The sequence below is a fragment of the Schizosaccharomyces osmophilus genome, chromosome 1 (assembly GCF_027921745.1).
Source record: "Schizosaccharomyces osmophilus chromosome 1, complete sequence".
Lineage (NCBI taxonomy): Eukaryota > Fungi > Ascomycota > Schizosaccharomycetes > Schizosaccharomycetales > Schizosaccharomycetaceae > Schizosaccharomyces > Schizosaccharomyces osmophilus.
Window position 1 is genome coordinate 4,703,802 of NC_079238.1, and position 25,070 is coordinate 4,728,871.

Below are 25,070 nucleotides of genomic sequence, written 5' to 3' on the forward strand. Positions count from 1 at the left end.
TATTAGCATTTATTTATGCAATATACCATGAAATTACAAATATTCGGGAAAATGATACGATTTTTGCTAGTGTGCTAGTTTTTACTCATTTGGCTTGACAAGCTTCGAATTTCTAGGTTCCTAGACGGAAAAGTATCTGAGTAGAATTCAATAATCGCAGTATATTATCTAGCCGCTCGTATAAGATAGCTGCGTTTATTAAATAACAAGGAGAACGAGATTTTTAACCTCAATTTGAGATTCCAGAACAAATGAGGCAATCTTTATCTTTTGGGTTTGGTTTCTTGTTTATAAATTGATAAGTCTTTTACTTGTGTCATACTATTTTAAAAAATAGAAATCGAATTTTAATAGAAAAGTATATTTCTGAAAGTTAATCATATAACACTGTATAGAAATATACCTAGCTGAATGCTTCAAGTGTAAGACTGATATATCCGGTTAATTGACTAACCCGCATCTGAAAACCTACTGAGACCACCATTTGGCTAATTATGAAGTCATCCAGTTTCCTTAAATTGATGGTACTCGTTGCTTGGATTAGTATATGGTTAATAATATTAATATAACTACCAAAGTTCCGCCGCACAATACAATCCACACGGCTCATGAATATTAAACTTGAGTTTGATTATAACTACGTTTGTAAGAAGATTATAGTTGCATTAATATATAGATATTTGCTTAACTGAATATATTGATCTATTAAACAGGGGTTTTTGATTCCCAGTGACAAAAAAAATTAATGATGCACTAAATGAATCGAGATTGGTAGATGATGTGAGATTTAAATCTAAAATGCCCGAGCACTGATTTTTTTTCCCAAATACGGATTGTCTGTTATAACGATTACTTAAAGCCTATGAAAAGCAATATCTCCGCTTCTAGACTATACAAAGTTTTTGTAGGTTTTTCTAAGTCGGCCAAGCTCATCGTTGATCCGTTTAAACACTAATCACCTACGACAACTGTACCTATATTGTCTCCCAACCTATTTTTTTGTGTTCCTCATAATTTTAAACAGCGTTCTATCATTGAAAACTTTCTTGGTTTGTAAGGTTGCTTTCAGAAGACAATCCACTTAATAGTAACAGGTTTGCACGCCGATTGGGGTCCAGTCAAGACAACTCAGTAAATTACTTCTGGTAATAAAGGAAAGTAGGATTTCTTTGTCTCTTCTAGAAAGTTGTTTGTTAATTTAGTCATTTCTTAACAATCGGAATATTTTGGAATTTACTTCCATTCTTTAAGAATTGGTCGACTGGTTAATTCTTGAGCGTTAACGTATTGCGTTTTGCTCGGTAGATTTAAACTTTAGCATCTTCAGTTTTAGCCTTTTTTTCATGTTCCTTTCTCTGAAAAGTTTGCTTAGATACTATATTAATAAGAAAAGCCAAAGTCAGGAGAGTGGAAAAAGATTAGTATATCGGGTGTTTTTTGATTTTAGTGATACAACCGTACAAACTCTTTCCCACGTCAGCCTTCTGTTCACTTTAGGAAGATTCGACGGATCTGGCCTAATTAAATTAGTGTCGTTTATTAAGCTAATTTAGCCCCTGGACTCAAGGTTGAGTCAAAAGGAGGAAGAAGAACAAAATTAAACGGAAATTGAAAACGAATTCAATTTAGATAACCCATTTGAGTTACTGTCACGTATACGTAAAGCGTTTGATTCAGAAAGCCCGATGTATTTACATATGATTTCTGTTAATATGCCGGAGATTTTCATTCCAATAACAATGTCTGCAAGCGAGTTAAAAGGGAAGGTTGAAAGTATTATCGTACATGCACCAAAAGTATTCATCGATGAGGAGAAGAAAATCGCTTTTCTCTATTGGTATTCTCCAAAAGAATATCAGAAAGAGATCAGGGAAATTACGAGGACGCCTGGAACGCATAGAAACTTTGAAAATTTTTTTTAGTCAAGTTTTTGTTAACGAAAAGGAAAAATCATGGCTTGCACCTATTCCAAGATTTATGTAGAAAGCATGTCACGGTGAATTGGATTTCAATCAATTGAGCAAATGGGCAAATAATGTCGATCACAATACACTCGTAAGGGCATTAGCTTTCGCTATCCATTCCGATTTTTATATGACAGAACTTTCAAAATACAATTATGAGCACAGAGATCCTTCAGCTGTCATCAGCACAATAAACAATCAGGTTCGAGATAGAACAACGAGAAAGCCATTGAAAGGATCCTCTCCCAAAAATCAGTACCAATATAGGTCGGGAAAGTTTCCTAAAGGAAACGAACGTACTAACAATTATCAAAGGTCGAAACCTAAAAATAATTCTCAATAATGGCTAGTCACCGAAAGAAGAGAGAGCGATAGAGACAAACTTACCTCTTTAGACAATTCAAAGGGGTAATTCATCAGAATTCTCTCAGATGTTGAAAATGCCCCTTCAAAAACTTGAAATAACAGATCTGCCAATTAAAATTTTTATAAATACCGGCGCAGCCGTATCCCTCATCAGAGAGGATTTAGCAAAACAAATTACTCCTAGATTTAATCCACAAAATCGCAAATTCGCGGGCATAACAAAAGCCTAGTTAAAGTTAGTGGAAGTCTAACATTACCAGTGAAGGTTGGCAATCAGAAGCTTTACGAAACATTCATTATCACTCCATCTCTCGAGTACAAAGCGATTATGGGTTGGTCGTTTCTTCCAGAGAATGAAAGGTCTCAATTTATATGTCGAACAAACATTATGGAATCGGATAGTTTCAAGGAAAAAGACATCCTTGAAAAATATAAATAGATATTTAGCGATCATGCAAACATCCCTAAGGCGTATCATTAAAAAAATGATTTGAAAATTGAATTAACAGAAGAATTACCCGACTTTACACCCAAACTTAGGCGTTATACACAGAAAGAATTGTCAACAATTAAAGACAAAGTACAAGGACTATTAGACAAGGGGCAAAAAGAGAACGTTCCTCAAATTTTTTGAGTGCCCCATTACTGGTCCCAAAGAAAGGAACAGATCAATATCGGATGGTTATAAATTATAAACCCTTAAATGCACTTACTAAGAGAGACAATTATCCTTTACCAAATTTTGAAGACATTGTTAGTTGTTTAAGCTCGGCTAAAGTTTTCAGTACTCTAGACTTAAAGGAAGCTTACCATCTATTCAGACTTCAAGATGATGATGAACACAAAACAGCCTTCAAAACACCATTTGGAGCTTATGAATATTTGGTTATGCCGTTTGGATTAACGAATGCCCCCGCAAATTTCAGAGATATATCAACAAGACACTGATTCCTTATATACATCAGATATTGATTGTATTCCTAGATGATATACTTGTCTTTCTCATCGTCGAGAGAGCAACATGTTGAACATCTTCAAAAAGTTTTAGATAAACTGAAGAAAGCAAATTTATATCTTAATCGCGAGAAGTGTCACTTTTTTCAGAACAAATTGAAGTTCATGAGTCATATTTTTTCTGCTGATGATATTCAAATAGATCCAGAGCGACTTGACGCCATTTCACATTGGCCTGTACCATATACACTTAGACAATTACAGTCATTTCTAAGATATATCAATTACTCTCGTAGATTTATGCCAAACTTATCAAAACTAGCTCGTCCATTATTTGACCTTACCAAGAAAAACGCAAAGGTTAAATGGACTGATAAACAACAACAAGCCTATGATCAAGTTTAACAGGGACTGCAAAATGTTACTATATCAAAACATTATGATCCCGTCAAAGAAACAACATTAGAAACAGACGCTTCCGATTTAGCTATTGGAGCTATTTCATCTCATAAACAGGAAAATGGAATTTATCATCCTGTTGCATTCCATTCTGCGACTTTTACGGATCAACAATGAGTTTGGCCAACATGGGAAAAAGAAGCTTATGCGATTATCGCATCACTTCGAAAATGGTATCACTTTTTAGTTGACACTAGTAAACCCTTCCAAATAATAACAGATCATAAAAACTTGGTATCATTGTTTACAAGGCTCCGCAATACTCGATCGAAAATGAATTGATGGGTAGCCAAGTTAGATCTACATAATTTCGAAATTATTTACCGGCCAGGAAGGAGAAATGAACCAGCAGATGCAATATCACGTCGCGCTGATCTCAAAGAATCAAATTATTATTCGTGTCACAACATATCCTTATTTTTCAAACATATTCCATTATATACGAGAACAATACCCCAAACATTCTAAATTCAGGAATATCCTAAATTATCCAAGTGACAAATATATTATTCATAATGACCTTATTACAAATTCGCAAGGACAAAATTTAGTTCCTAAAATACCTGACTTGATACAGCTTATATGTAATGAATTTCACGATCAACCAGTTTCAGGTGGACATCGAGGAAAAACATCGACACTAAATATAGTAAGGCAAAAGTTTTATTGCGAAAATATGACCAAAGACATTGCACAATACATAAAAAATGGTGATACGTGTCAACGAAACAAAAAACGAAACCATCAACGTTATGGTAAACTACAACCGCTATTGCCGAACAACCTTTTAAACATTATTAAATGGATTTTATAGTGGGAATACCAAAACCACAAGACAACGATGCCGTTTTAACAATTGTTGATCGATTTACTAAAATGGATTGGTTTATTGCTTGCAAAACAACCATGACAGCGGAACAACTTATCGAAACATTTGAAGACAAAATTGTATCTCAATATGGTCATTCATTTGACATCGTATCTGACAGAGGACCTGTGTTTACTTCAGCAAAATGGATATAATATGCTACCGATCATAACATATTGCTTCAACTTTCGTCAGGATATCATCCTCAAAAAAATGGTCAGACTGAGCGTGTAAATCAAATTTTGGAAACATATCTTCGCTGTTATATGAATAAACAATTAGATGACTGGTCACGTTATCCGCAGTACGCACAGTTATGTTATAACTCGACACAACATTCAGCAATTAAAATAACACCAATGAAAGCCGCGTATGGATTTCAGCCTCTGTTAACAGATCTTGATATACAATACCTAAACGAATGGGAATTCAACATTCAACAAATGATACGGAATCTACTGAACTTATTTAAGAACGCATACGTCAGACAAACCGACGATATGCAAAGTATTATAATCATAAAACGAGTCCTCCTCCTATTTTTCAACCAAATGATCTTGTACTCGTAAAGAATGGTAATCTCGATTTTTTCCAACAATCGAACAAATGGAACCCGTTATCCTAGGCCCTTTCTCTATCAAAAAGAGAATTGCTGAACATAATTATAGCCTAATTTTTCTTACTTGTATCAGCAGACGATACCCTGCTACCTTTCACATTTCCGACTTAGAGCCTTATTATTCGGACGCTAATGCGAACAAGTTTATGAGGTACATTAAAATTTTAACAATTGAAGAAGCGGTTAATCCACACAAGCCATCTCTCTACTATTGTCTATACCAGTCAACTCTCCCGGATCACGATTTCCTCTCAGCGACATGGTTACCTCAACAGATCGTAAGAAAACAAAATTTTTCATTAGTTCGTAATTTTTACCTGCGCGCTTCTACATGATAGAACCGCACGATTTTAAGATTCTTCAATTCAAGGAAATGACAGAATCTTAGGCCGGGAGGTGTCAAGGCCGAGAAATTGTTTTATAATAATACAATAGAGTGTTTATAATGTTATTAGAAAAAGAACAATGTTACCTCTTTCAAGATGTTTATATACCAAACTTGAAAAGTACGAATCTTCAAATAGGAAGATTCGACGGATCTGGCCTAATAAAATTAGTGTCGCTTATTAAGCTAATCTAGCCCCTGGACTCAGAAAATACTTATAGTTAACTAAGTAGAGCCCAATTTATACAAATACAACTTTTAACAACCCTTAAATCATACACTCAGCATTATAATAATACAGCGTAAAATTTCAGCTGTGACAGTCACAACAGGTGTCTTGTTTATTTTATATATATTATAATATAGTACTTTAAGAGCTTATTGCTTAATATTGGTGAGAACAATAAGACTAAAGGATGAGATATTGCGAATGGTAAACAAAACAAAGAAATGACTAAATTAACAAATGGGACAGTCCTTTGAAACAGAAGTCTCTCGGATAAGGACTTTTTGTTTAACAAAGAGATAGATTACGTTAGCTATCTGAGAAAAGATATATAAACTATGAATCCACAGTCGAACTCTTCACATTGGAAGACTCGACTGGTTTGGCTAAATAAGATCGTCTTCCTACTTTCAATTTAGTTAACCAGATCCCTGGACATTACTAGCGTCTATACTCGTAGCACAACACAGTCCAATTAACGAAAACAATCCTACTTTTGTAGTTATTATTTCCACCGGATATTTATTCTCATAACCCGTGAGAATTACTAACGTGACACTTTGCTGAAAAATATGGTATGCGTATATAATAACAATATCTAAGTCACCTTTTGAGTACAAGGGGACTGCTTGTTGATATGAGCATTCACTTAGCTTTTGCTTTTGCTATTGTTCTATGTTCAGTTTACATTACTAAAAATTTTAGCCCTACTCCTAAATGATACCCAAGTTCTGTGTGCAAACGACTTGTTAATAGAGTAATTAAAGAAAATTTTTAAATGAATTTGTAATTTAGATTATGCCAGAAAAACAGATTCAGCGTTTACTTATGGACTACCTTAATCTTTCTGGAGTTTTGATCCGTTCATTCATTCTACCTTACATATGACTTATTTTGCAAAGCATATTGTTTGGGCGACATAATTGTACTCTCAAATATTTTGTTTTGCTATTCCCCGTCAAGATTTAAATCCTGTTCATGCCAAGAGCTAGGCTATTGCAACAGATCGGCGTTATAACGCATCAATCATAATATTTTACAAAACAGTGTTTTACATTTACGGTCAAAGAAAAGCAGCATCTGTCGTGGGAGATGGGCACGTTAAACTTCAAATATCGTAATTATGTTTACTGTTTAAAATTTCGAATTAGTGAAAAACCTCTTATGACTTGGAAAGCATCTAACCATAATTTTAGCCGGGTGGTTTGTAAGCGTATATGAGATAAAAATTGTACCTTGGACATTTACAGAGTAGGAACTGACATTCTCTTCAACTTAGTAATGTACATTTTTTAGGGTTCTTATATAACCGTTTGCACTGGCATCGACAGTTCCTTCTAGCTCTTGAAGTAACAGTTTCGAAGAGCATCATGTTGCTTACTCTGCAAACAGTTAGAACCGATGATTAAGCTTCGCTTAGCCGATAATCGCCATGACAAAAGCTAAATGAAAGTTACCACACATTTATCATCAACACCTCATGATGAGTACTTCAATACAATATACGTCATGTTACTTCGGAACCCGTCATACACCGGAGAATTCACTGAAACTCATTAACCAAGCTCTATCTTCGTCAAAGATAGAGCCTGTTTTAAAAATCAAGCTTAAACAGATATCTTAATTTAATCTCCCAGGTAAGTGCCTCAAAAGGTTCAAGAATGAGAAAGAAGCTCAAAAGGTAGAAAAAGATATATAAAAAGATATAGAGAGATATAAATAGTGCATTCAATTGATTATGACAAATGGGATAAAATCTGAGCTGACAGTATGCTGCTATGACTGTCAACTTGTCATCAAGTAGATGGACCAAATAAAGTCGGATAACAATTCATAGAACTTGATAAATATACAATTAGAAGTCTTTTATAGTTTAGATTGTAGGGACTGGAATAACATAATTTTTCTGTATGCACAGCATCCAACCTAATAGCCAGAAACGCCTTCCAAATTTACTGAACCGTGCTTATATGTAGTTTATAGTTGTTGTGTTTTTGCTTCTTCTTCCTCAAGTTTATTTTGGTTTTATTTGCTAGGGTTAATGAAGAGAGTTTTAGCTGTATAGCGTCACAAATTTTATAAATTTCCTGTAGTTCCGACGTTTCCATGTTTTTGGTTGTTTCTAAGATAAGAATTTATGTTTTTTTTAGGTAATGTAGTGAGCTGCCCAGTTAGGTTTCTTTGTTCCAGCATATTTATAGGTGGTGTCTGAAACACTACCTTCTATTCAAACATAAAATGCAAGTGAATTCTACTTTACCACAAATGCCTAGTGAAATGTCTGATCCAGAATGGAAATTGAAAAAGTACTTAACAAAAGATGCTTTAAAATCTATTGAAGACGGGAGAGGTGCTGCATATTTTGTACCAGAGGGCTATACCCCATTACTTGTTCCCATGTCTCAGACCTACCGGTTTGAAAGCTATGGTTTAGCACAGACTCCACAATTGACATCTTATAAACTGGATAACTGCAGAGTACCGGGATACATAATGAAGAACATACGAAAGCAAAACATGCCTGCAAGAGCACCGCGACCACCGAATGCCTTCATTCTATACCGTAAAGAAAAGCAATCATTACTATCCGAAACCAATCCTGGTATGACTAATGCTGAGGTTTCTAAATTGGTTGGTCAGCTCTGGAAAGAGGAATCAAATGAAGTGAAGTTGAAGTACTTTAAGATGTCAGAATGTTATAAAACCGAACACGAAAAACTGTATCCAAACTACAAATATCAACCAAGAACGAGGAAGTCTAAGAATTATTTAAAGTAATAGTTTTAATATATTTAATTTATTGATGGTCATTAATTCCTATGAGTGCCTGTAATCCTAGTATTCCCAGTAGTCCAAATGAGCAGAGCATACTTACCCGGTAAATTGGTACGGCTGTAAAGTTTTGTGCGACAATGGATAGCGATTATCTAATAAAATTATATTACATCTATTAAAGGTTTAATTAGCGAATAATGATTCAGGTGACATTTTAGTAGGCGTCAGTAGTCAGGTCATGTCCGACCTAGGAGCGATATAGTTCATACATGTCAAAATACATGCGATTGAGTGCCCCAATTCTATTAAAACATGCTGTCTTTTTCTTTCCGTTGATATTCTCCAATATTTTTTTTTCGGAAAACAAATGTATAGGCTTTCTCTATTGTTTTATGTCGTTCGTTTCCATGGGCAATGTTGCAAAAACGCCGAATGTTGCATAACCATTTTTACAGCCTTTTGAATACGTTAATAGTAGTACTATGGTAGTTTTAGAGCTCGTGTATTGTCCGTATATCGTTTTTTATGGTAGGGTGAAATTTAATTATGTCGAAAACCATAGTATTCAGCAGTTTTTTTTGCATTTTTGTTTAATTTATACTTTTTATTAATCATATAAAATTATTCAAGTCGGTTTCTTACTAAAAAAAAGTTAATCAATTAATAACTCGGCACCTAGCGGTTTTCTAAATATCAAACAAATTTTATAAGAAATAAAAAATTAGTCTTATTACAAATAAATTAGTTTAAGCTTGATTGGTTTTGATTTGAAAAAGCAAATAAATTGAAGATAGTTTCGAACTATCTTCAGTGACTTGAATGGCAGAATTCCATGTGCACACGTCTAAAAAAGCATTTTTAATTAAAAGAACATAAAATTAGAAACTATTTTGTAATACTTTATGGTCCTAAAGCTTACATACTGGGTCTCTGCGAACTCAGAAACATTTTCTGCAACATGAAGGGGAAAGCAGCTTAAAACAAAAGCAATAGACAATTAAATACATGGAAACGAACGACATAAAACAATAGAGAAAGCCTATACATTTGTTTTCCGAAAAAAAAATTTATGAATTCCAAACACGCAAAAAATTGAACGGGACCTACTGATAGAAATGGCTTAATAGAACTACTGTATAATTGTATGTACAAAGAAATTGAAAAAAAGTTGTATAGTATTGTCTATTCCTGCATTATCGGTGCTAGTTAGCGTCGTCTATTGGAAAACCAATTACGCAATTGATTTCTCGTTAAACCAGTTTCAAGACACAATTGGTAGTATTCTGAAGGTGTAGGATATGGATTATCAACATGAAGTAATAGCCAACGCATTAAATGAGCCTTGATACAATCTGCACAGGTATCTCTGGATGTCACTAAGGGACGTCCACTCGCGTTACTTATGTGAATGCAGTTCAATACATTTGGTTTGAAAAGTTGAGCTTGTAAACTGAAGTTAAGAGTGTTTCGCGTGACATTTTCGTGTATTTTAACATTGCAGACGTGTTTAATTGATTCCAATATTTTAAAGCTCTCAAGAATGTACTTAGCAGGGACGTGTTTAACATCAACCAGTAGTCCATACGCGTGTTTCAATTGCTCTAATATAAATCCAAATCTTTCATGATTAATTGTAACAAATTTTCGCAGTAAATTATTTAAAAAAGAGATCAATTCTTTCATATTGACTGTTGTATTAATGCTAACTTTCAGAAGTACACTTCGGTAATCTAAGTTACAGAGAGAACAAAGAAAAGGAGCCACCATACAACTATAAATGGACCGCAGAACCCACCAACTTTCTAAATATTTAAAATGAATCCAACATTAAAAAACCCAGTGTTCTTACCGGTTCTAACACCTTCTACTTTATTTAAAACAAGAAAAAATCGGACGTCTAATCACAACTATAAGAACGGTTTCATCTTATTTCGGAGCAGGATTCACAAGCTTTTAAAATCTTCAGGAGACTGGGGCGGTGTCTCTGCTAAATGTTCAAATATATGGCGTTCTTTACCTCAAAATGTTAAATCAGCATGGTCACAAACAGCAGAATTAAGTCAGTACCAGGATGTGCGGAAACAAATTGCAACGTTAGAAAAAATTATCCTTACCCTCTGGCATAAAGAACACAACAACTATAAACTACATATAAGCACGGTTCAGTAAATTTGGAAGGCGTTTCTGGCTATTAGGTTGGATGCTGTGCATACAGAAAAATTATGTTATTCCAGTCCCTACAATCTAAACTATAAAAGACTTCTAATTGTATATTTATCAAGTTCTATGAATTGTTATCCGACTTTATTTGGTCCATCTACTTGATGACAAGTTGACAGTCATAGCAGCATACTGTCAGCTCAGATTTTATCCCATTTGTCATAATCAATTGAATGCACTATTTATATCTCTCTATATCTTTTTATATATCTTTTTCTACCTTTTGAGCTTCTTTCTCATTCTTGAACCTTTTGAGGCACTTACCTGGGAGATTAAATTAAGATATCTGTTTAAGCTTGATTTTTAAAACAGGCTCTATCTTTGACGAAGATAGAGCTTGGTTAATGAGTTTCAGTGAATACTCCGGTGTATGACGCATTTCAAAGTAACATGACGCATTTCAGATTTCCTTGTGTGATCAACGACGAGAAAGTAAACAATAAGAATTTAAAGAAAATATGAAAAATTTAAACGAACTGAAAAACACAAACCAAGGATTTGAAATATAGGTGATTAAGGTTGAACTGAACAGTTGGTCCCTTAAAATATGAATGAAAATAAGTCCTAGTGCCAAATAATGAACCCGATTGAGCTGAAACTCACGATTTATGACTGCTACCGGAGCTGTATCCGAAAAGCGTTATTGCTGTACGTACTTGGGAAACCCGAAATAAAGTAAGTGCGTTTATGAGGGTAAGTCAATAAAATGGTGAAGGGGGGAACGATAAAAATTGAATATCCTAAAGGATTTAAAATGAAACTTGCAGTGACTTTGTTAAACCCAGCTTAACGAGAGGCAATGCCTATGAAAGATGAAATTTTGCGGATATCATCATAAATAAGGTGTTATATGTGCGCATTCCCAGTCATTGTTTAGCAGCTAGCTTATTCTCTTTGAGTTTGTAGATTTGTTATCCTTGAACCAACGCTAGATTTACCAAGAAGGTTTATTCCTTGTTTGTAATAGGTTTCGATCTTGAGCATATAATCGAAGGTATTTACATGAGCCTTATGAATACTTCTTGTAACCAGTAAGTATGTTCTATATTTTTTTTGTCACATTTACAAACTTCTAGCTTATCATGTTAACTTATTTGTGATGTATACTCTGGCATATACGTGCATTTCTACCGAAGATAAAAAGTAGATTTTTTTCCCTGTTATTTCTGTTCAACCCGTACGCTTGAATTGTGAGTTACACGTGTTAGGTATGCTACTTCATCCACTTGAACGAACCTGCATCTTTTTGCGATTGTAAATTTCGAACAGGACGTAATCGATCTAAGAACACGAAAATAATAATCTATTTTTATTAATGAAGGCTTCTCTTGGTTGAAAAGGTTTGTAATTTTATCCGGATCTTTCGATTTTTTCATATTGTTTACATATAATTCAATTTTTGGTTTTCTGATTCGACAGTTTTAGTAATTAATTGAGGAAAGTCTCACATCTGAATAGCAATGGGCAAAATATGAAGCATTACTAAGGGAAGAGGTATGTATTCCTTTAGAAATAAAAAAAAAAGCTACCCGCATGAGGAAAGTATCCAGTAACGCAATAGCAAGACAAGTAGCATCCCTTCGTGGGTTTATACGATGATGAATGTAGCAACTTTTTGCTAATCATATGATGATCGCAATTTCCCGGTATTCTTCACATCTATTCCTCTATAAAATTTTGAGTGCTAAAAGTTTTGCAAGGTATTAATTTTTGGAGATAACTTTATGAGTTATTGAATTACAGCATAATACGCCCTAACCGTAAATTCCCGATATGACCAAGGTTGCTTAGTTTCGAATTTGCAATGCCGGAAGAGAAAAGATCATTACTTACGAAAATTAAGACAGAGCAAAATAGTTTTTTTTTCAAGTCTTGTGCGTAAGCAAAAACCAATTAATGAAGCAGATACATTGTTGTTATCTGAAAAGTGTATTGATTCAACAATATTTCCTGAGTGACTAAATTAAATTAGATCGTTTTATTATTACAATTATAAATGCTTTTTAACAAAACTATGACGGCATAAATGAATTAGTCCTTGTTTTTGGCCAGAGTGTTGTGAGGTACGTAGAGCGCTATCTCTCAATCAGTGAATCATCCGTGCAAGAAAAAAAAATTTCAGCCCTCTAAAAACTATTACTTTTGATTATATTTCAGTACGATTTTGAGAGGATAGATTTAACATATCATTGCTAGCATGATGTAGTGAAAACCATGGAAACAGTCATATATTGTCGAATGTAAAAAAATGTTAGAACAAAAATTTACGAATACAGTTTTTAGAGCTAATTTAAACGATTACGTCCGAGACGAGACGGTGGAGAATATCTGTAAAGGAACAAAATAATCAGGGTAATACACGACGTCGATAAATAAACTTGCCTGCTTGGTTCGGTGAACATGTCGCTTAGAATAAATTAAGGAAACTGGAACAATAAACTAATTGACAGAAAATTTATGGAATCTGTATATGCTAGATCAAATCATAAATCACTGCTTACGTACTACTTGGGGTAAAGCAAGTACGCGTACTCAAAGCAACAATGAAAATTTGGGTAGAATATAAACATACTTTAAGTTGTGATAGTTATTTCCGCTTGCATTGAGGACCGAATACTGTTCATATTCGCAGTCCATAGCCAAGTTACCAGTCAAGAAAAGTGTAATTGTATTTATAATATATGACTAACCCTAACAATAGATATTTTGAAATAAAAAAAAATTCAGAGTAATAACTAAATATTTAATGACGCTAAAGATGCTTCGAACATACATTGATTTTATTGGACTATGTCGAATCTCTTGGTGTCACATTACCCATATACGATATTAGTAATATCGTTTTATGATTATTGTATAACAATAAGGATTCAGTGAATGTAATGAAGAAACAAAGAAACTGTTTAGACAAAGAGTCGAAAGAAGATAAAGAAAATAGGTTTAGATAAAGACTTTGTTACTAATTATATAAATGCGCAAATTAAAATGATGTCTGATCAGATGATGGTCATGAATCAAGAAAGGATGGCCGAAAAAATAAGTAAAATGGAAAATGACGAAGATTATATTTATGAAACACCGTTAGACATGATCGAATTGATATCACAGAATTACGGTGCAAAATTCAGTTTATATCTAGATGAAGTCAGAAGAAACATACCAAAAACATTTACTGGAAAAACAACCAAGCGTTAAGTGATTTCAAAGATGCACTGGTAATGATCTTTACAACAGTACCCCTAGTGTTTCCAACTGATCGCGAAAAAATCATTTATCTTTATGATAGAGCTGGAGAACATTATCGAAACCAAATTAGGGAGATTGTGAAAAAACCCGGAAAGAATAAAATTTTTAAGTACGTCTATGAACAAACCCTTGAAAATGGAATAAGCGATTCCTGGTTTAAAAACATTGCATGAATATTTAGAACAAACACCAAATTTGGATCTTGACTTTCATGATTATGAGAAATGGATCAATAGCTTAGACCAAAAACATATTAGGGTCACTATCTTTTTTAGCCTCAAAATGAATCATCGAAGCCTTCTTCTTGATAATCGTTATGAAAAAGGAGATATACATCAAGCAAGGGAACAGGCATAGAGAAAGTTTTGGTACACACCACTTCCAAAACCAACGAAATATACACGCCAACACTTTTCACCGTCGAAACAGAAAATTTGGAAACCTAATAAGCGCGAACAAATCAAGAACCGGGATGACATCAAAAATGAAGCGAAACCAAAGTTAAATGAAATACTAGAACCTAATGTCGACTCTAAGAGAAATTGAACCATCCATATAAATTAAATTATATTTGAGAGAGCGAAGGACCAAGTATCAAGGTGATGAATTTTCTCAATTTTGTGATTTTGAAATCAAAAATTGCAAAATCAATGCGTTCATAGACACAGGCGGAAATGTGTCAGTAATGAGAGAGGATTGAGTTAAACAGTTTGCAACTAAATCTAATAAAGAATATAGAATATTCGAGAGTATAACGGAAGACAAACTCGAAGTTAAAGGAAATTCAACACTATCAGTAAAACTTAACGATGGAACGTATTACGAAAAGTTTAAAATTACACCAAAGGCACAGAATCCAGTTCTTATCCGATGAACTTATAAAAAGGATATAAGGAAGCAGGAAATCCTTGTTTGACTGTGACAAACTCAAGGATTGGAATAATAACCCTGAAGAAACTAAATATAAACTTCATGAAATATTACCGCGTTTCGACAAAGTATTTACACATCCTACAAATAATCCGTTACCCGAACACTCAAATAGTGATTTAAGGATCGAACTTACAGACAAATTGCCAAATTATACACCAAAACTAAGGCCTTATACACAAAAGGAATACGCAACAAAATACGAAAAGATGCACGAATTATTAAGTCAAGGCCGAATCCGAAAGAGCTCATCAAAATTTATGTGTGCTCCTAAAGTTGTAGCAAAAAAGGGAACAGATAAATATCTTATGGTTATAAATTACAAACCACTAAACGCGATTACAGAGAGGGATAATTATCCATTACCTAATTTTGAAGAAATCATAAATTGGCTTAGCGGAGCCAAAGTCTTCAGTAGAATTAATCTGAAAGAAGCATATCATTTACTTAGAATTCGAAAAGGCGATGAACAAAAGACAGCCTTCAAGGCACCCTTTGGAGCAATTTAATACAAAGTAATGCCCTTTGGATTAACCACTGCGCCAGCAAATTTTCAAAGGCATATTAACAAAGTACTTTTACCATACCTTGGAATTTTTATTATCGTTTATTTGGACGATATTCTGATATTTTCCTCCTCAGAAAAAGAACACGAGGAACATTTACGAAAGGTATTGCAGAAGCTACAAGACGCAAATTTATACGCAAATCGAGAGAAATGTACCTTTTTCCAAAAGAAAGTCAAATTCTTAGGTCATATCTTCTCCAACCAAGGACTTGAGATTGACCCAGAAAGAATTCAAGCTGTTACAAATTGGCCTGAACCCAATACGTTGCGACGCCTACAATCTTTCTTAGGTTTTGTTAATTATTCCAGACGATTTATGCCGAATCTTTCAAAATTGGCACGACCGTTATATGATTTAACAAAAAAGAATGTCAAATACAAATGGACCGATCGTCATAAAGAAGCCTTTGTCAACATCAAGAAAGAGCTAGAAAACGTTTCTATGTTAAAACACTATGATCCAACAAAAGAAACTCGATTAGAAACTGACGCTTCCGACTTTGCCATAGGAGCCATTCTATCGCAGAAACAAGAAGACAACGTTTATCATCCAATAGCCTTCTATTCAGAAACATTCACAGATCGTCAATGCATTTGGCCAACATGGGAAAAAGAAGCCTATGCAATTATTGCTGCTCTCCGAAAATGGTATCATTTCTTAGCTCACACAGAAACACCATTTCAAATATTAACAGATCACAAGAATCTAACATCTATGTTTACAAAAATTCGCACAGATACTCGTTCCAAAATCAATAGATGGGCAACAGAATTGGAACTATACAATTTCGAAATTCAATATCGACCTGGCCGAAAGAATGAACCAGCAGACGCAATCTCGCGTCGTCCAGATTATAAAATCACTGCCATCAATCAACTAAGTGAAGCAAATTATTTAACAAACGTTTTCGATTACGTTCGCAAAGAATACTCCAATCATAAAAACTTTCAACGAATCCTAAATGGAGACAACGACAATCCGCAATATACAATTATAAACGGCCTCATCATTAATGATAAAAGACAAATTATCATCCCAAAAGTTCCACAACTAGTTCAGTTGATATGTTATCAATTCCATGATCATCCTATTTCAGGAGGACATCGAGGAAAATTGTCCACAACAAATCGCATTCGCGAAAAGTTTTATTGGCAAGGAATGACAAGCGATATCCAAAAGTATGTTAAAAATTGTGATATATGCCAGCACAGTAAAACTCGAAATCATCAACGCTATGGCCAATTACAACCACTGCCCATTGCAGAAAAACCGTTTCAACATTATTCTATGGATTTTATCGTTGGATTACCAGTATCTCAAGGTAAAGATGCCATCTTAACAATTGTTGATCGTTTCACCAAAATGGCTTGGTTTCTTCCTTGTAATACAACCACGACCGCAGAACAACTGATTGAAATGTTCGAAGATCACATCGTATCGGTATACGGCAATCCAAGAGATATCGTTTCCGACAGAGGACCTGTATTCATTTCTGATAAATGAAAACAATACCTCAAAGATCATAAAATAACCCTCAAATTATCTTCTGGATATCATCCACAAACGAATGGACAAACTGAGCGTATTAACCAAATAGTAGAAACATATTTACGATGCTATATGCATGACAACTTGGAAAATTGGGCTACATATTTGAAGAAAGCACAGTTATGCTATAACTCTGCTGAACATAGCGCTACCAAAGTAAGCCCTGTAAAGGCCGCATTTGGTATACAACCTATACTAACAGAATGGGATTTGCAATTGATAAACGATCTCGGTACATCATTTTTATCCTCACAAACAGAACCTGTTCACGAGATCAGAAACCACATACGAAAAGCAAATGAACGTTATGCAAAATACTATAATCGCAAGACAGAGATACCGCCGATATTCAAATCCGGTGACCAAGTACTCATTAAGAATAGTAAAGTGGGATTCTTTCATCAAAACAACAAACTGGAACCAACGTTTGTCGGACCATTCGAAATAAAAAAGAAATTTGCAGAACACAACTATACTTTAAATTTTCCTCGTGAAATACGAAGACGATACCCTGCATCATTTCATGTGTCTGAACTCGAACCATACAACGCAGACTCACATGCAAACAACTTTCTAGCAAACATAACTATCGACCGTATATTAGACGTCGACAACAACCAAAAGCCTTCGCTTTATTACTGTTTATACCATACGAAACTGTCAAACGACTACCTTCGTTCAGTCACTTGGATCCCCACTCACATTGTTCAACAGAAAGCAAATACAAAACTTGTTGAATTTAACCACAGCGCCTCATCTCGATAGAACCGCAAGGAAAACAAGATCTTTCAATTCAAGGAAGTGAAAGCGTCTTAAGAGAGGAGGTGTCATAACCGGTATACGATATTACTAATATCTTGATACAGGAAACACATTGTATTATCAAATACGTTATTACAAAAAGTAAATGTTCATTTTTGCGATTGAAAATTTTAGAAATCTAGAACTAAAGTTATTAAAGAGCTTACTAATCCTAGAAAGATATATATACCTCCACTTGAGAGCTCAAATCTTCCAATCTGAAGATTTGACTGATCTAAGTAAATAAATTGTTCATAACACTTTGTTAGTGAATCAGATCCCTGGGAGCTATTGCTATATAGTCCAAGTAGTACCAAAGCATCCAATTAAAAGTCAAACATACAATTTAATGAATTGTTACTACATACATCATTTCCACTGAAAACTTATTTTCATAACAAGTGAGACTCAACCTGTGACACCAATCAGTATATTATTGTACAGCTCTACTCAGACATGAAAAAAAATGAATTTTTCATTGAAATTTAATAAGTCAGTTTCCATTTCTGGTATATTGCTCTTTTAAACGCTAGATTAATTAACTCTATAAGCGCTAGCCATTCCCAGCCCAAGTCTTCCTAAGTGAAAATTTTGCTGGAAGAGCTAGAATATATGGTTTGTCAATATTCTCATTTAGTTCGCCAGGTTGTTACTATACATATCTCTCTCTGGTTATGTAGTAACTCGTTTGAAACCACGCTTTAAAACTTGAAAAATCAATAACCTTTGTATTTCACTTCGTCAAATGATGCGGAGTATTTTGCCGTGACGTCATGTATATTACCAAAATATCCAATAATGTAGACAGAAGTTTTGCATACACAAATTTGGCACTTTGTTTACTTTGGTTAGCTTTTTAAAACAGGCTCACAACAAAACTGTGGTAATAAAGGAAGGAACCATAATTCCGTAGATATTACCACCGAACTTCATAATGCCAGATTAAATACAAACAAAACACAACCTAGATAGCTCATAGAATAATTAATAAAACCTGCATGTAACTCCATTCTAACAAACAATCTTTATTTTTGATACCACACTTCCAATATTATATGAATGAATTAATTGAGTAATTAGTGCTATGAATAAGTGACTTTCGGTTGCTTTATATATTAGCAGGAAGGCTAATAAATTTAAATAGTAGAAAACTCTGGCTAAATGTACCATCTATTAAACAAAAAGAGCCGACTTTATAAAATTTCCTCATATATATTGTTCATTATAGTCCGCCGAAGTTACGGCTAAAGCGATATTAATAAAGCATATTCGCTATCGCTCGTATCAAAGCAAAGTAGACATGGAAAGAAGACAACTTTGCATCATTGAAACTTCAATAAGTCAGGTATGAAGCCGCAATACTGAGGCCATCTAAATTTTAGCTAATTTTAAGAAACGTTGAAACTTGAAGATTGGCATAAAGATATCTTAGTCTACAACGTGAATTGTCATGGCATGAATTTGCTTTACTTGAAAAAACTTAGAATCTTCTGTGGGGACTAGAAGTTTATATATGTTTACTGTTTAGATTTGATAAAAAAAGTAAATTTTTAAATGCAGTTATTTCTTATAGAATCATTAGGGTGATGACCTGAATTACTTGACAGGAAATGGATTTCATTGCAACAGCCGTGTTAATAATATAAAGCTTCTGTTGCTTTAGCTGTTTAATTCGATGTTTAGTACTGGAATTTTGATTCTTCAATGAAAAACTAGTGTCAAGCGGGTTACTTCGTATTACAAAACAGTAATATATCTTAGTATACGTGGTAACAATGATATTAAAAAAGAAAAAGCGTAGTATAAGTAATCAAATAAGATGATAATATTATAGATCAACGCAGTACTGCGCAACAACGACTTATAGAATGTTATTCGTTGTAGTAATGGTAATCTTAACATAGAGGTATGCTTCGTCTTTTTTAATACTTTCTATTTGCTTAAAGAGTTTGGAAACTAAAAATTTATTAAGGATCTAATATTTCACACCATAAGAGTTGAGGTTGAATAGGTAGTGTAATAATGATCTCAGGGAACACACAATTTATAACGTCTGCGGGCTGGTAGTCAAAGAATATTATCGCATTACGGTCGTAACAATTGTTGTCGAACAAAGTAATTCATGGATTTATTAGTTGCCCCTAAGGCTTTCGACCTGAAGCGATGACTAAGCCAAGTTTGACAGCATACAAAGCCTTATCTTTAGTCAACTGCTTCACTTCAGGATTTGGGTTTGAAGTAGACTTATGATATTTAGCTTCATCAACCCATACTTTAGTTTGAAATCCATCAGAAACGACAACATCTTTAAAACCGGTTTTTTCAAAGAGTTCGATATATTGTTGCTTTGTAAACCCGTTTGGATGACCGATACCATGACTAGCATGGAAATCCGCTGACATATTCCCGTGAAAACTTCCAGCGCCTCTCAGAAAATCAACCACGTATAGACGACCTGATGATTTCAAACAGTCTTTTAGCTTTTTAGTAATGAAATCCACGTCTTTAATATGGTGGTAAGCCATAGAACAAACAGCAGCGTCATACTTTCCAGCAATTCGATCGTTAGGCTCTGTCTCTGATCTCAAATCCACGTGTTCAGCGTGAGCCTTTTCCTTTTTAACATTCAGAATCTGAAACTTGTGATTAAATTTGTCGACCATTGCTGGTGAAATATCGAGTCCAAGGATACTGTCACAATAAGGTGCCAAATGTTCGCTAATTAAGCCAGTTCCGCACGCAAAATCAAGCAAGCGAATGGTTTTGGATTCCCAAAATTTATCAACATTTGTGAAGTGTTCATTAACATCTACTGAATCTTCACTGAACTGTTCATAGGAGGAGGCTTGGTCCAAATTAACAGCTGGGTTTGCTGATTCAGTAGAGAGTTGCAAAATCTTTTTGCTAATAATTTTTGTCACTGCCAACGTACTGGGATTGTCATACTCATGAGCCTTTTCGGCGTTGAAATATCTTACATTCAAGTCGGTAATATTAGACATCTTCAGAACCTTAAATAGTTGGAAAGCGTAGCGTAGTATAGGAAGAAAATGAAAAAAGATTGGTATAAATGCGTTTACAAAGATTGAAAATTATAGCTTAGTTTCAAATAAGTATAAAAAGTTTGGCTGTTGCTAGTACAACCAAATATTCATGAAGGTAATTTATAGGAATTCGCAACACGTCCATCGATTAAAGAATGTTATTCGATATGTTCGGACCTCTGTTTTGTGATAAATATTCAAACCAAATGGTTTCAAAAGGTTCTTTTAGTTTCCTTATTATTCTTTCTTTGTTTTTCAGTTGAAAAGTGTCCACAAAATACGACATAGCTACTTTTATGAACATATATTTCAAGCTTTAAGCTTGATTACTTAGTGTGTTAATGAAAGATGTTAATTGCGCTACGAATACCATTCCATTCATAAAACATTAAGCATTACACTGGTTTCATTCACATTTTGTTGTCCAAAGTTCAATGTTTTTTCCCTTAAATACGGAAAGCATTGTTCAAAAATGTTTAGCTGTTAATCGCATCATCTTAACGTAGAACTTGAACCTTCCACAAAATGATAGTGTAACAAAGGCAAACTTTAAGAGACTGCTACATGGTATAAAAACAGTTAATTATTTAGAAGAAAGACTCATTCGAAACCAAATACACAATTCGTTATGAAAGGTGAATCGGAATTGAATTTGCCCAGTGCCGACCAAATCAAGCTCATTGTATGCGATGTTGACGGGACATTGCTAGACAGAAACCATAATTTTCATGAACGAAATTATAGAGCATTAGAATATTTACGAAAACAGGATCCCGAATTACCTATCGTACTAGCGACTGGCCGGCAGCGTTCTTCTGTCAGTAATATTCGAGAACCATTGGAATTGGATGCATTTCCGTGTATCCACCTGAATGGTTGCGTAGTATATAACCAGGGCGAATTATTTTCTCAAGTAGGACTTTCAAAAGAATTGGTGTACTCCATATTTTCAAATGTCTTGGAATATGATACTACGGCCGTATTGGCGTATGATCACAATATGGTATACCCATTGAAAAACGATTCCGAAAGCGGTGGTATTCGATTTCTGAAGGATGCTGGTGAAGTTCTTGGATTAGAGACTCCAGATAAAACTATCTTAGAACGAGTCATTTCTAATGAGCTACCAGTAACCAAATTGGCAATTTATGAAAAGAACCATGAACGGTTCACTAAAATTAAGGAATCTCTCATGAGAAATGATCAGGAAGAATACACGGTAACTCAAAGTATGCCCTTTATAGTTGAAGTTATTCCTTCTTCTGCAAACAAAGCAACCGGGTTGACCAATATTTTGACCAAAATATATCCTCATATTCACCTAGATGAAGTTTTAAGCTTTGGAGATGCTCAAAACGATGTTTGCGTGTTTGAGATTACCGGACATTCCGTCTGTATTCGCAATGGCATGCCTGCCGCCATTCAAGCAGCAAAGTATATCTCTAGTTCCCCAAACCATGAAGGTGCAGTTGGCGAAGTATTAGAGCATATTTACAAAATTCCTCCATATTACTGAAGCCACTTATTTTTACTTTATTGAGAGCAAAATTCGCTAATAACCCATATAGTGACATTCTTTCTCCATAAATATAGGTCGCTCCATGATGGACAAAATATAGAAATTTACAGCTCACGAGAAAGTCGGATCAACAATGCCCGTTTTCTCTTCTCTACGTTTTGTTTGCATCTCACGCTCGCTGAATCAATAATTAACCATCAGATTCATGTCTTTAGTGTATTCTCGCGTCAGAATTGAGAGTAACAAATTAGCATAGGATATTTCATTCACGTATGTATTTATTAAATTAAATTAAAAGATTAATAAAGTAAAAATTAAACTTTCGGTCATAGTTCCTTCCCCTTGTAAGAAGAAAATACTTCTAATCATTATAACATCAAACAAAATGTCTGGCGGAGATAGGCTTTGAATAAAAATCGGGCCACCAATAACTTGCTGGTATAAATTAAATCTCTTCGTAATGTTGAAAAATATCAGCGTCCCATTTTTGTTGAGAAGTCACTTCCTTTTTCAAATGCTTCAAAAAGGCTTCAGAGCCGCATGCAGCTACTGTATTAGTTTTAGTGTCGGATAAACCATAGTGATCTTTGATATAGTTTTCTAAATTAGGTTTTCCGTCACAGTATTGAACCAAATTGGAACCACTTGATTTCGATATTAAACGCTCTTTCACAGGATAGCTTGTGGTAAGATGACAATATATACGGACGGAGACCTGCTTTTGATCCAATGAATCCTCCAAAACTCTAGTAAATAAACTGAGTAACTTCAATGACCGACAAGACCATACAAAAGTGATATGAAGAGTATTCCCAGGCTTCAAAAGAAGATCCCTTAGGATAGGTAAGGTATAGGTAATGCCGACACCTCCAGCAGCTAGAAAAACATAAGCGTAATTCCTAAATGGATTTGAAACTGGTCCATAAGGTCCATCCAATAGAACAGTCATTTGTTTGGCTGATGCTGCAGAATTAGCATCTGAGTTTATTTCATTATCGGAGCTAGATTCGTCCCGACCTGAGTGCCATTCGGAAATAACTATATCTGCATCGTTACTTGACTTGACTTTTTCAACTTCTCCACTTAGCGGATTGGTTGTGGAATTCATTTTGTTGGCCAATCTCTGGGTAAATCCTTTACGAACAGCAACCACAAGCTCCACATAGTCGTCCGAAGGGCAGCTAGCAAGGGTAAAAGGATGGATTTGCCAAAAACTAAAACGAGGGATGCTTATAAAAACATGGCTGCCCGAAGACCATGGCAAAGAAAAGAAGGAGACTTTGGGTTTTTTTCCGCGTAAATAAATAACGTTCTCTTCAATCATACTTACTTCAAATTTTGTTCTATTTATGAAGCTTCGCAGAATTCTACATCCACGATCAAACACGTAACAAGCAAGAGCCGCTTTCATATAGGGGACGCAGTGCCGATCATGATAATGGATGCATATGAGAAAACCAATGCTACATGCATGATGTAAAACAAAGAACCATTCATAAAACCTACGTCGAAAAAACGGTAAAGCACTGACAATCATTATGACCATTAATCCCAAAATACCATATCCCCATCTGAACACAGGCTCAACTAACTTACGGTGCTTATGGCTGTCCTTTCCGATGTAAATAAGGCCGTGTATAACACCCAGCATAATAGCAAACTGAGATAGGCGGCGATGAACATAATTCATCTTTTCATGTGAGGTGAAAAGCATCAAAGAAAATGGATTGTTTTTTAGACTGAAAAAGTAAGAGATAAAAAAAAGCGCGGCAGCTAAAAAACCACATCTTCCTCCCACTGCAGTTGCGCTCCAATTTCCTTTCTCATGTTTAGGAGGTGTCTCTTTTCCAACGAATGGAACGGCAATTGCAAAAACAATGGGAACAGCAATTAGAGTCAAGATAACTTTATTCGTTATTACATATAAATAAATGTTTCGAATTACCAAATAAACGCGCTCTACAGGAGAGGCATATGTCTTGGCGGAGCTGTCTCTTTTACGTGATTTAAAATAAACCCTCGCAGTTTCTATAACATAAAGTCCAGAGAGAGCAAGTAAGCATCCAATAATTAAGCATATGGCAATGACTGCCCATTTATGCCCAGATTTAATCATGTTTACCCAAAATTTATTTTAATGTTGATTATATAAGAATCGGTGATAACCCAAAGGAAAGGCAACTTTTGACGCTAAAAAGCTCTTGTGTAAAAAAGTGAAATTCTACATTCTTTTATACCTTTTTCTTTCCACAACAAAGAGTCTTCTCTTGCGACATTTTCACATTCTGGTGACACGATTTTTATCAACGACCACTCAGCTTTATCAGATGGACCGGTTGTCCCATTATGCACCAAAAATATCAGATCAAAACTGACATGTTTTGCAGTTGAAATTATCAGATGTACCCGGTTTTATCCGATCATCACCGGCATGTGAAGAACACTGTTGCATCAATAGTAAAAATAGAAAAAAAAAGAAGAAATCGCGACTAAAAAGCACCAAATGTAAGCCTTTAATACCAAAAAGATGATTATATTTGCAAGTTAACCAATCTTCGGACACATTGAATCGGGGAT

General features: G+C 34.6%; 7 protein-coding genes across 7 annotated transcripts; 3 read left to right on the forward strand and 4 right to left on the reverse strand.

Moving 5' to 3' along the window:
* Positions 1-7,793: 7,793 nt before the first annotated feature.
* On the reverse strand, positions 7,794-7,949 carry mat2-Mi (M-specific polypeptide Mi at silenced MAT2 locus; the record flags this gene model as incomplete). The annotated part of the gene is made up of 1 exon (XM_056183898.1): positions 7,794-7,949. One exon carries the CDS (start codon positions 7,947-7,949, stop codon positions 7,794-7,796), a length of 156 nt encoding a protein of 51 aa, XP_056035426.1.
* A 130-nt stretch (positions 7,950-8,079) lies between these two features.
* On the forward strand, positions 8,080-8,619 carry mat2-Mc (M-specific HMG-box DNA-binding transcription factor Mc at silenced MAT2 locus; the record flags this gene model as incomplete). Its single annotated transcript, XM_056180934.1, has 1 exon — positions 8,080-8,619. One exon carries the CDS (start codon positions 8,080-8,082, stop codon positions 8,617-8,619), a length of 540 nt encoding a protein of 179 aa, XP_056036571.1.
* Positions 8,620-9,822: 1,203 nt separating this feature from the next.
* mat3-Pi (P-specific transcription factor Pi at silenced MAT3 locus) lies at positions 9,823-10,299 on the reverse strand (the record flags this gene model as incomplete). Its single annotated transcript, XM_056180935.1, has 1 exon — positions 9,823-10,299. One exon carries the CDS (start codon positions 10,297-10,299, stop codon positions 9,823-9,825), a length of 477 nt encoding a protein of 158 aa, XP_056036572.1.
* A 132-nt stretch (positions 10,300-10,431) lies between these two features.
* Positions 10,432-10,785, forward strand: mat3-Pc (P-specific transcription factor Pc at silenced MAT3 locus; the record flags this gene model as incomplete). Its single annotated transcript, XM_056180936.1, has 1 exon — positions 10,432-10,785. One exon carries the CDS (start codon positions 10,432-10,434, stop codon positions 10,783-10,785), a length of 354 nt encoding a protein of 117 aa, XP_056036569.1.
* A 9,286-nt stretch (positions 10,786-20,071) lies between these two features.
* SOMG_02145 (hexaprenyldihydroxybenzoate methyltransferase, Coq3 variant) lies at positions 20,072-20,932 on the reverse strand (the record flags this gene model as incomplete). The annotated part of the gene is made up of 1 exon (XM_056180937.1): positions 20,072-20,932. The coding sequence occupies one exon, from the start codon at positions 20,930-20,932 to the stop codon at positions 20,072-20,074; it is 861 nt and encodes a 286-aa protein (XP_056036570.1).
* A 670-nt stretch (positions 20,933-21,602) lies between these two features.
* On the forward strand, positions 21,603-22,490 carry odr1 (HAD superfamily hydrolase; the record flags this gene model as incomplete). Its single annotated transcript, XM_056180938.1, has 1 exon — positions 21,603-22,490. One exon carries the CDS (start codon positions 21,603-21,605, stop codon positions 22,488-22,490), a length of 888 nt encoding a protein of 295 aa, XP_056036567.1.
* A 448-nt stretch (positions 22,491-22,938) lies between these two features.
* On the reverse strand, positions 22,939-24,609 carry frp1 (plasma membrane ferric-chelate reductase Frp1; the record flags this gene model as incomplete). The annotated part of the gene is made up of 1 exon (XM_056180939.1): positions 22,939-24,609. The coding sequence occupies one exon, from the start codon at positions 24,607-24,609 to the stop codon at positions 22,939-22,941; it is 1,671 nt and encodes a 556-aa protein (XP_056036568.1).
* Positions 24,610-25,070: the final 461 nt, after the last annotated feature.